The sequence below is a fragment of the Rhinatrema bivittatum genome, chromosome 1, assembly GCF_901001135.1.
Source record: "Rhinatrema bivittatum chromosome 1, aRhiBiv1.1, whole genome shotgun sequence".
Taxonomy (NCBI): Eukaryota; Metazoa; Chordata; class Amphibia; order Gymnophiona; family Rhinatrematidae; genus Rhinatrema; species Rhinatrema bivittatum.
The window spans coordinates 98599451-98611708 of NC_042615.1; the positions used below are offsets into that span (position 1 = coordinate 98599451).

Genomic DNA, 12258 nt, shown 5'->3' on the forward strand with positions numbered 1-12258 from the left:
TTCGGGGGTTATAGATGGACAGCTGTCAGCTTTTTACTGAAGGTGGGCCCAAATAACTTCAGATCAATGGGTCTTGAATGTGGTGAAGGAGGGCTATGTTCTAGAGTTTTCCCGTCCTATTTCACACGTTTCTATGGTGTTCCCTTGTTGTTCAATGAGAGGAACTTTGTGTAACTCTCGAATATCTTGTGCAGTGAGGAGGGATTTTCTGGCACTCACTTCTCAGAGAGGTCAAGGTAGATACTCAATTTATTTCATAGCTCAAGAGAAGGAGGGAACTTTCAGCCTATTTTGGATTCAAAATAGGTCAACACAGCATTGAGAGTGACTCATTTCAAGATGGAGACCTTAAAGTCAGTTATAGTAGTGGTACAACAAGGGGAATTTCTAATGGCCTTGGATCTGATGGAAGCCTACCTTCATATCCCAATAAGGCAAGATGATCAGAAATGCCTTCATTTTCTGGTACTGGGAGGTCATTTCGGGCTCTAGCCTTTGATTTGGCCACTACCCAAAGAACCTTTTCCAAGGTAATGGTGGTGGTAGTGGCAGTCCTTTGTCTGGAAAATATTTTGGTTCATCTGTATCTGGACAATTGGCTGATCAGAGCAAAGTCAGCTCAGGAGAGCAAAGCAGCCATAGCCAAAGTGGTGCAATTGTTGCAAGAGATTAGCTGGGTAGTCAATTTTGGTAAGAGCAAGTAGGTACCTTCTCAGACCCTGGAGTATCTGGGAATGTTGTTTGACACAAAGAGGGTCATTTTCCAAGGAGTTACCGCGGGTGATAATTCTGCAAATCGTGCTAACAGCTGTTAACGTGATTTGCGAATGCAAATGTTTAATTTTGTATGCAGGGGGTGGAGTTGGGGCGGAGCAAATGTAAAGTAGGGAGGATTTATCGTGTGCCGCGAAACAGCCACAGTGTTAGCACGGCTCCTAACGCAGCCAATAACTACACCTCTTTCATTTGCGTTAAGTTGTGCGCTAGAGGCCGGTAAAGGTTTATCGCGGTTCACGATGTTTCCGGACAGCCTGTTTCAGTATGCTGCAGGCTGGAGAGAGAGAGAGAGAGAGAGAGCATGAACACCTGGCCATAATGTTATCTCCCTAGATAGGTATTTGTATCCCTATGGGAGGCCCACCTAGTAACTCAAGGTGGGGTTTAGGTATGAGTGTAGGGGGTTGGGGGCCACTTTCACATTCAACATGAGACGTACGAACAGAACAGTGGTCTCTTGTGAAGATTTGCTGGCCTTCGGAGTGAGGAAACTCACTCCAAGATGAGATTTGGGCAATGTTCTCTCCACCTAGCTTGTTGTTGCCCAGGTAGAGTGTCCATCAAGCTAGGTGGAGAGAACATTGCCCAAATCTCATCTTGGAGTGAGTTTCCTCACTCCGAAGGCCAGCAAATCTTCACAAGAGACCACTGTTCTGTTCGTACGTCTCATGTTGAATGTGAAAGTGGCCCCCAACCCCCTACACTCATACCTAAACCCCACCTCGAGTTACTAGGTGGGCCTCCCATAGGGATACAAATACCTGTCTAGGGAGGAGGCACTATAGCAAGTCTCTCTCTCTCTCTCTCTCTCTCTCTCTCTCTCTCTCTCTCTCTCTCTCTCTCTCTCTCCTGCTGAAACAGGCTGTCCGGGATATATACTGGCAATGTAGCCCAAATTGGGTTAATAGTGCAACTTGCGATAAGAGTGTTTTGCATAGCTGATATCGCAATTTGCGATACACATGCTTATTAGCATAAGGTACACCCCTTTTTGGTATTGCATGCAATACCAATGCGATATTGGAAAATGAGGCCCAAAGTTTGGTTGGTGAAGTTGATAATGGAAAGGATTCAAAAGCCTCAGATTCAGATTAGAGTCTCAATAACGTTTTGGAGCCCTTCAACCTGGAGCTATCTGCAGGTGTTAGGATCCATGGCGACGACATTGGATCTAGTCCCTTGGGTGAAAGCTCACATGATACCTCTACAGAGAACCCAGCTGTTGAGATGGTCTCCTTAGACCCAGGATTATTCCAGAAGACTTCTGTTGCAGCACTAGATCAGGAGGAATTTGGTGGTTGATATCGGATCATTTGGAGCGGATGATAGACCCCGAAGCTACTCTGACTGATGCCAGTTTTCTTGGTTGGGGGGTGTGTTGTCAATAATGAGTGGCTCAAAGCACTTGGACTTGGGAGGAGGCCAGATGGTCCATCAGACGGTTAAATGTGAGAGCCATTCAGAAGGCTCTCTTACATTTGTCCCTCAGCTTCAAGGACAGGCAGACAGGATTCTGTCTGATCATGCTACAGTGGTAGCACATGTAAATCAGCAAAGAGGAGTTTCATTTGTTTTTTCCAGTGGATATTTGGAAAGGGTGACCTGGTCCTCTGTCGGATAAAAAAAAGTTATGATGCAAACAAACAAAAATAACCTCCCAGCCTACGCATAGCTGTGGGAGGACCTGGCTATTATATATCTCCATTGAGCAACTTTTGGTTTCCCTTTTTTATTTATTTATTTATTTATTTATTTATTTATTTGTTTGTTTGTTTAGGTGTTTTTGTATACCGGGATACGTTGGGAACATCATCTCGGTTCACAGATAACTTAAAAATAGCAACAAGCTTTACAAAGAACAAGGAATAGAGTGTAGGTTAATAATAAAAGTAACAAAGAAATTCCAACAGGTAACACAACAGGTATTGTAACAAGCTATTTACAAAGTGTACATTAAAGTGAGGTCATTGTGACTGAATGGAATAGGTATCAGAATGAGTATTGCAGTGAACATATTGAACAATTGCAGTGAACAATCTTAGAGGAGAGCGATTTGATATGCAACACTTCATCTTTCATTATATTTATTAGAGATACAATTCTACATGGCTGTGGCACAGTTGCTCTATTCCTCCAATCTCCCCTTAGCCCTCGGGGCTCATCTCTAATATCTTTCATTACCAGGACAATGTAACCAATCAGTGCTTCATTCCCTAATGACACGCATTCTTACATCACATCATCATTCTTATTGACACATAATTGATCCAATCACAGACCCAATTTAGGGTCCGCTGCCAATAAATTGTCTATTTGGAACAAAATCTGACAACTGAAATAATTTTTCATGCATACTAGGTGCCATCAATTACATCATGCTAGGTGTAATTTGCAAAGTCTAATGCAACATTGCACAATCCATCCTTCAAGTCAGTACGTAGCCCACTCCATATTTTGATTACAAGATGTCCAAACAAAATCTAACAGTACATTCACTACTTGAGATAACAACAACTCAGAGCACAACATGCTTGATTTAGTTCATTTGAATCATCACCCTTGAAAACAGTCTCCGGAACGGGTATCTCCCCAATATACTTGTCATTAAACACTGAAGCAAAGAAATCATTTAATTTTTCCACGATTACCTTATCTTCCCTAAGTGCCCCTTTAACCCCTCGATCATCTAACGGTCCAACCGATTCCCTTGCAGGCTTTCTGCTTCGGATATATTTTAAAAGGTTTTTATTGTGAGTTTTTGCCTCTGTGGCCAATTTCTTTTTAAATTCTCTCTTAGCCTGTCTTATCAATGTCTTACATTTAACTTGCCAACGCTTATGCTTAATCCTATTTTCTTCTGATGGATCCTTCTTCCAATTTTTGAATGAAGATCTTTTGGCTAAAATAGCCTCTTTCACCTCACTTAGCCATGCTGGCAATTGTTTCACCGTCCTTCCACCTTTCTTAATGGAATGAAAATGGTATACCATCGCATTAAAAAAAGGTGGAAGGAAGGAAGGTAACCTATCATTAAAATCATCTGTTGTACCTGAAGATTGGAAGATGGCCAGTGTAACTCCGATATTTAGTAAGGGCTCCAGGGTAGATCCGGGAAACTATAGACCAGTGCACCTGACTTCAGTGCCAGGAAAAATCGTGGAAACTGTTATAAAGAATAGAATCACAAAACATTTAGATAGACATGGTTTAATGAGACACAGCCAGCATGGATTTACCCAACGGAAGTCTTGCCTCACAAATCTCCTACATTTTTTTGAAGGGGTGAATAAACATGGACAAAGGTGAATCGGTAGATGTGGTGTATTTGGATTTTCAGAAGGCTTTCAACAAAGTCCCACATTGAGAGGATTCTAAGAAAACTAAAAAGTCATGGGATAGGAGGCGATGTCCTTTTGTGGATTGCAAACTGGTTAAAAGACAGGAAACAGAGAGTAGGATTAAATGGTCTGTTTTCACAGTGGAAAAAGATAAGTGCCTCAGGGATATGTACTTGGACTGGTGATTTTTAATATATTTGTAAATTATCTGGAAAGGGGTACGACAAGTGAGGTGATCAAATTTGCAGATGACACTAAATTATGCAGAGTAGTTAAATCTCAAACAGATTGTGATAAATTGCAGGAGGACCTTGTGAGTCTGGAGGATTGGGCTTCCAAATGGCAGGTGAAATTTAACGTGGACAAGTGCAAAGTGATGCATATAGGGAAAAATAACCCTTGCTGTAGTTACACAATGTTAGGTTCTGTCTTAGGAGTTACCACCCAGGAAAGAGATCTAGGCGTCATAGTGGATAATACATTGAAATTGTCGGCTCAGTGTGCTGTGACAATCAAAAAAGCAAACAGAACGTTAGGAATTATTAGAAAGGGAATGGCAAATAAAACCATGGATGTCATAATGTCTCTGTATCGCTCCATGTTAAGACCATATCTTGAATACTGTGTGCAATTCTGGTCGCCACATCTCAAAAAAGATATAGTTGCACTGGAGAAAAAGCAGAGAAGAGTGACCAAAATGATAAGTGGTTGGAACAGCTGCCCTGTGAGGTATGGCTAAGGAAGTTAAAGCTGTTCAATTTGGAAAAGGGATGACTGAGGTCTAGAAAATTATGAAAGGACTTGAAAAAGTTAATGTAAATTGATTATTTACTCTCTCAGATAATAGAAGGACTGGGGGGCACTCCTCGAAGTTAGGAAGTAGCTCATTTAAATAAAATCAAAGACAATTCTTTTTCGCTCAGCGCATAGTTAAGTTCTGGAATTCATTGCCAGAGAATATGGTTACAGCAGTTAGTGTAACTAGGTTTAAAAAAGGTTTGGATATGTTCCTAGTGGAAAAATCCATAAACTTCTATTAATTAATAAGCAACAGTAGCTTGAGATGTATTTAATATTTGGGTTCTTGCCAGGTACATGTGACTTATTTTAATTTTTATAAATATCCACTGTGCTCTCCATATCATCAGTCCATTAAATATAGAGATCTTTAAGAACCCAGAAAAAGTTATTTTTTACTCAAATGTTGTAACTCTCTGCCTTCTTTGTAAAGCATTATCCTCTGGATGTACGGGACAGGGAGGAGGCAGCATTTCGCATAGGTGTGCTAAGAGCAGGGTTGGTAGTCCTGCCTATGTAGAGAGAACTGGTGCACTTCCCATATCTCTGGACTGGTCTGGTTGGATGATGAAGAAGAAACAATTTGCTCTTAACTGATAATTTCCTTTCTTTGAATCAAGCCAGACCAGTACAGAACTCTCTACTGCTGCCAACTGACTGCCAATAAATATTCTGTTTTTCTGGCTATGTGCTCTGTTGTGGTTGTTCACACAGTGATTCTGTTGATTGGGATCATGACTAATGGAGCCATGAGTTTCCCTTGTTTGGGTGAGTAATCGGTTACGATTTTTTCCATTAGCTTTTCTTATTATCCTTTTCTAACTATTTCCTGGAAGGCCTTTAGTTCTAGGCAGGGAATTTGTCTACATTTTTTTGTATTAACTTCTTACAAAGAATAATAGGAAGCTGAGCACAGCAGGTGACCTTAAATGAGCTGATGGCAGCAAACCTGTTGTTCTCTGTCTTCATCTGCTGGACTGATCTGGCTGAATTCAAGGAAAGGAAATTGAGGTAAGAAATTTCTCCATAGGGGAGCAGGCAAAGGCAGAATTGCAGGAGGGGAAAATGGTTCTTATTGATGCATCCTGAATTAATTAAAATATAGAAAGTAAGTTTGCAATATTTTTTCAAGAGTTACTTTATTCTTTAAAAATTTCTAAATGTATTTTTATCTAGGTTGACATTTATAGTATATAGTACTCTAAGGATTGCCACGTATAAATTACAGTGGTATCAAAAGATGGACATGAATGTTTCAGTAGATGATGAAAAGACATGGGTACATGGGTGCAGTGATTATGATGGTTTTATAGCTATATTCATACCTATCGAATGACAACTGGATTGAGATTTTTGGATGCTAATAACATTCAGGTATTACTAATAATCTGAACTAGATTTGATATATTGACCTGGGGTAAACTATTTATCCCCCATAGATGCAGAATGAGAGAGAGGCCTTTGTGAATCAGGCCCTTAATGTCTCTATGCCAGTCCCAGAAGCCATGTAATCCCCATGGAATTTTGGTTGATCAGATCATTTTTAATATAGATATTCCATTTCTGCCCCCTTCAAGAAAAATCCACAATGTGGAATTACTATATGCATGAGTCATGATTAATATATTGAGTTGAGGGTAAAAGAGGGTAGACTCAGAGGTAATCTAAGGAAATATGTCTTTATAGAGACGATAGTGAATGCATGAACAGTGTACATATGGAGGTAATGGAGGAAAGAACATTATCCGAATTCAAGAAAGTATGGGATAAATACAGGGTCTCTGAGAAAGTAGTAGGGATTGTAAACTGAATTTGTTGCTGTGAATAGGCAAACTAGATAGGCCATATGGTCTTTTTCTGCTGTCATGTTTCTATGTTTGTATCTGTCCAAGGGGTTTATGTACTATGTATTTTTCCCATTAATTTAAAATGGGGAACCCCATTAGTACATCAAGCTCTAAACAAAGAATAAGCCTTAGTTCAGTGATAATAGGACTTTTGCTAAAAATATATAGCTACACCATTTTTAAGGTCCCATTTTTCTTTTCACTGTTCATTTGTACAGTTCTCCACTCATGTAAAAGAAAAGAAGGAAAGAGCAGAACTCAAAAAAGGGAGAGAAACGCTTTAGGTTTAATCATACTATGAAGAAACAGCTCCAGTTTGTTCGCTGTAGAATCAAGTTTTTTTATTGAATCATTAGAAAATTTCGAATTTTCCCACAAATTCTGCAGTCCCAAGGGTATACTGCAAGCTCATTTTCAAAGAGAAACTCTTTGCAGAGTTTAGCTTTAAAAATGCCGTTGGCATACTTTACATCTGGCTCAGGAGCAAAGTAAATGCATGAAAGTGGAATCTCTGCTTGTACTTTCACACTCGTCAGCCTACTTTTCGTAAAGATAAAAGAATGCATTCTGTAAAACGTCTATACTTTAATCCATCAGTTAGCAGGCTGAATTAGCCATTACGTATGGGTGACATCATCTGGCAGTTCCAAACGGACTCGTCACTCCAAGCTAGTAGAGCTTCAAACTGTACTGAGCATGTGCAGGCGTTCCCGCATGGGTGTTGCCTCATGAGTAATTTTTTGTCCGAGCACAAGTACGGATGTAAATTTTATCTTTCCTGTATTTTTTTCTTTAAAAATCCTTAGAACATTTTAATTCCACAATTTTTTATTTCAGTTTCCACTTAAGTTGCCTCGTTGTCTCATTTTAGTGCTACCAAAATGAAAAATCATGACAACAAAATATGGCCTTCTCTTCTACTATCATGGCCAGACAAAGAAATCAACTATAGTGAACAGTTTCAAACATTGTAACTTTAGATAGATTATGTCCCTCACTGACTGCCACGAATTGTATTACTGATGCCTTGGTCTAGAATACAAAAACTGGCAGATATCACAATATATAACAAAATTTAACACAATATACTAAAAAATTAGTGACATATAAATTAATTATAATCTTTATTGTATACAAAATTTCTAATAAAACATTTCAGCAATATTGCAATATTTTTTATTTTTGTCAGATACACAGAGTATGGAGTTTACTGGAAAATTATATGTACTCTGTGCATTGAAGAAGGTGAAACATTCTTTTTTTTTTTTTTTATTTTCTTTATTGAATTTTCATTTAAGATTATCAAACAAAAATATCTGAAGGTAATACAGATGTAATTACATAACATAATAAAAAATACCATAAACTAACATCTCTTTTACCCAACCTATAATATGGGGAAGCTTTTCCATAATTATCAAATAAACTTTAACATTCTAAATGTGATGCACTGGCACTGTCGACATAGCCATCATTGGCTCTGTCAGTGCCAGCAGCATCATCAACGCATGGCACATTGACTCACCAAATGCATCTTCCATCAATGTAATCTATGCATGGAACATTGAAGCACTCGATGCTTGACCAATCAAAGCACTCAATGTTCGGAACTCCAATGTACTCGACCCATGATGCACGAAGCACCAGTGCATTTGATAGACCAAAGCACGTAATGCATATTTCATTGGTGTAATAGACTTGATGCTCCGATATCATGGAAATGTGCGACTTTGATGCATACCGAGATATCTATTTTGCGGTATTATGATACTTAGTATCTTATATTGCAGGATACTACTATCCACAATGCAAGTACCCATGGCGCACTTCCAATGCATTGTTTCAATATCGCCAACTCGCACCAGATTCCTTGACACACTTCTTAAAGGGACCCACTGAAGGTATACCAAAGTATCCAAGGTGTCTAAAAACTCTAACTCGTTGAAGTTACAAATGTATCTAACACAGACATATTTATCAGGCTGCTTTGCTAACATAGCTCTACGCAGCCTATCCTAACTCTGTGGGAAAAGGGATCAGATTGCCCCTGCCATCACTGATAACCAGGGTACTCACTCTACCTACACTAATGGTGGAAGGACTTTGCTTGGAGACTACAGAACCAATGACCTCCACAGTACCATTTACTGCTCTTTTTTTTTTTTAATTAAATAACAGAACAACAAGAAACAACATCAAATATGACAGTGAGTTTATATAATCCTTACTCATTGGAGTTGATGAAAAAAAAGCATTGGAGCCCACACTTTCTGATAAGTGACCGGCACTATTAACTGTCACCCTCTCGTATTTACAAAAAGTTGACACAGCATTCCAACACATATTAACATTTAAAACTGTTATCTTTCCAGTTCAACAGAAGCAAATGAACTGCAATCAAAAGTAGAAAATTAAGCAATTTACATTCATATTTAGTGAGGGAATTAGAGTTAGAGATTTCCCAATAAGAATAGCAAAGAAGAAAAACTCACAAATGCTCAAAATAATACAAATTCTCTCCCAGATTAAAGATCAATAGGGTTGCAAGTTTTGGCAAGAAAATAACACATGTGCAAATGTATCTCCGTTAGAATGGCAGGATCAAATCACATCAGAACTAATATTTCTAAGCTTTCCAGCTTTCACCAGAGTCCATATGGCTTTGTGTGCCACAAAAAACATAGAGTAATAGAAGCAGTTAGGGAAACCCTTGTAGATTTGGCTAAAAAATATTTCCATTGCTTTTCATCCCAAAACAAACACAAATCATACTCCCAAACTTTCTTAGTTCCTATACACCATTTACCAACTGCCACTTCCAGTGGGGTCTACATACCCAGTGGGATCAACTAAATCAACTGCAGTCATCAAGTGCAAATCATAGCGTCTATGAAATGGGAGTTACAGTGGTGGAGCCCCTCTTTGCTCACTTCCATATCAAGTGGTTCTAATAATGGATGCTTCCACCAAATATCGGGGAGCATACACTGGAACCGTTGAGATGCAAGGCATCGGAACTCTTCTGGAGAGCCACTATCCAATCAGTCTTCTAGGGTTGAGAGCAATCTGGTACACTGTATCAACATTTGCACATCTTCTTTAAGGGAAGAACATCCTGCTTCAAACAGACAACCAGGTTGCATTGTTTTAAGTCAACAGACAAGGAGGAACGGGGTCATGGCTTCTCTGCCAGGAAGCCTTAAAAATTTGGAATTGGGTGGAAAGAAATTGAACTGCTGTACAGGCTACCTATCTGCTGGGCATCTCCAACATGCTGGCAGATCGACTCAGTAGAGTATTTCAACAACATGAGTTGCTCTACAGCAATCAATGGCTGACAAACTCTTCAGTTTATGGGGTGTACTGTCAGTGGACCTTTTTGCATCATAGCAGAACTGACAGCTAAATCGATTCTGCTTAATTCTACCAAGCGATCACTGGCTAGGTCAAAACACTTTCCTCCTCAATTGGGGAAAAAGCCTCATGTGTGCTTTTCCACTGTTATTGTTTATTCTTAGAATAGAGCAAAAGGTTCGTCAGGACTATGCTCATCTAATCCTCATAGCTCTGGCGTGGCCCAGACAGAACTGGTAAGCATATCTCATACAGCAGTCCTCCCATACATCTGGGAACAGACCTCCACTGTTGACTCAGAAAGAACAGGACATTGTATCATTCCAACCTTTCAGCCCTCAACCTTATAGCTTAGCTGTTGAGTGCTCAGTGATCAAGGATCTCCATCTACCTACAAAAATTGTGGGCATACTGGTCTCATCTAGAAAATCTTCCACTAGAAGAAATAATGCCTTCAAATAGCACAGGTACTCCAAATGGTGTCATTAAAATCCTTTAAACCCATTTTCATGCAAGCCTCAGCATCTTCTGAAATTCTTGCTCCACCTTTCTGGCTCAGGCTCGCCACCTCTTCTTTACAAGTGCACCTCTGTGCTATAGCGGCTTGCCATACTCAAGTAGTCAACAAAACTGATCTCTACCCATCCACTGATATCTCGTTTCATTAAATGTCTCTGGCATGTCAACTGCCAATATAAAAGCCACTTGTTCCGTGGGACCTGAATGTAGTTCTTTCCCAACTGTTTGAGCCATTGGAGTCAGCTTCTCTAAAATACTTGACATGGAAGGTGGTGTTGCTCGTCACAGTTATTTCAACTAGGAAAGTCTGCGAACTCCCAGCTCTCGTCCACTATCCTCCATACATGCAATTATTCCACAGCAAGTTGGTTCTCCATACTCACCCGAAGTTTCTTCCAAAAATAGTCTTGCTTTTCATATCAATCAATCTATTGTACTGCCTACCTTCTTTCTAGCCCCCATGCATATGAAGGTGAAAAAGCCCTAAATTCTCTGGACTGCAAAAGGGCCTTAGCATATTACAAGAAACAAACTCAGTTGCATCGAAAAAATTCCCAATTGTTCATCTCACAGTTCCAACAGACTAGGAGCAGCTGTTGCCAAGAAAACCTTCTGTAACTGGCTGGCTGAGTGCATTGACCACTGCCACACCCTTAGCAGGACGCAAATCAGACTCTGTGAAGGATCATCAAGTGAGAGCCATGGCTGCTTCTACTGTGTATCTTCAAGAAGGTCTTCCATTCTTACCTTTATGTCCCATTACTTTCTTGATAACCTCTGATAGCAAATTTGGAAAAGCAGTTTTGTAAAGTCTTGTCTTGCGGTAATCCAATCTCCACAGAGAGAGTTAGTTTGCTTACTAAGTAAACACTCTGCTGCAAACCTCAGCTTGGGACTTCCCATATGTGCTGGCTAATTCAGCCTGTTTATCGATGGAAAAAACAAGTTGCTTACTGTAAATGGTGTTTTCCATAGATAGCAGGATGAATTATCCATGGATTACCCACCCGTCTTCTCCAGGAGTTGACTACATAGCTAGATTAGCTTTGGTATAGACTGAAGAGGCTCATATGGCAACACCCATGCAGGAACTCCTGCATATGCTCAGTAGAGCTCAAATGTCGACTAACTTGGAGAGACGAGTCTGTTTGGTGTCTCTGGATGACGTTACCCATATATAATGTCTAATTCATCCTGCTATCAAAGGAAAATACCGTTTACAGTAAGCAAACTTGTTTTACCCACATACAGGGGAGTGGGGCAGTAATCAAACCACATTTTTACACAGGTAAACATGTTTGCCTTGTAAAATATTTTGATTATTGCACCCTAAATGTTCAATAATGTCTCTCAGATCATAAGAAAATTTGATTTTAATAATTTTAAAGATTGAGTGGGTGAAAGCATATTATGTTATCTTTTCCTAATTTCTTCCTTACTTTACAGGCAGCTTGTGAGGGAAATATGCAAACCCAACATGTGTTAACACCGGCTATATCACCCAGTTCTGATGGAAACAACATGGATGATTTCAATAAGTGAGTGTCAGTGATATCCAATCTGACATTTTTTTTGGTGGCGGGGGAAGGGATGTTTTTAGGTTTTTATTGTTGTATGAGTGATAT

The 12258-nt window shown here is 39.6% G+C and overlaps 1 protein-coding gene across 6 annotated transcripts in view; it reads left to right on the plus strand.

Moving 5' to 3' along the window:
- Nucleotides 1–12258, plus strand: part of WDR17 (WD repeat domain 17) — a 533217-nt gene that overhangs the window by 363326 nt on the left and 157633 nt on the right. For all 6 annotated transcript variants that reach the window (XR_003852810.1, XM_029578099.1, XM_029577946.1 and 3 more), the window contains one exon: nucleotides 12080–12171. Coding sequence is in view for 5 of the 6 variants with exons in the window: in XM_029578099.1 (XP_029433959.1) it covers nucleotides 12080–12171 (92 nt within the window). In the remaining variant the exon portion in view is untranslated. The remainder of the gene's footprint in view (nucleotides 1–12079; nucleotides 12172–12258) is intronic.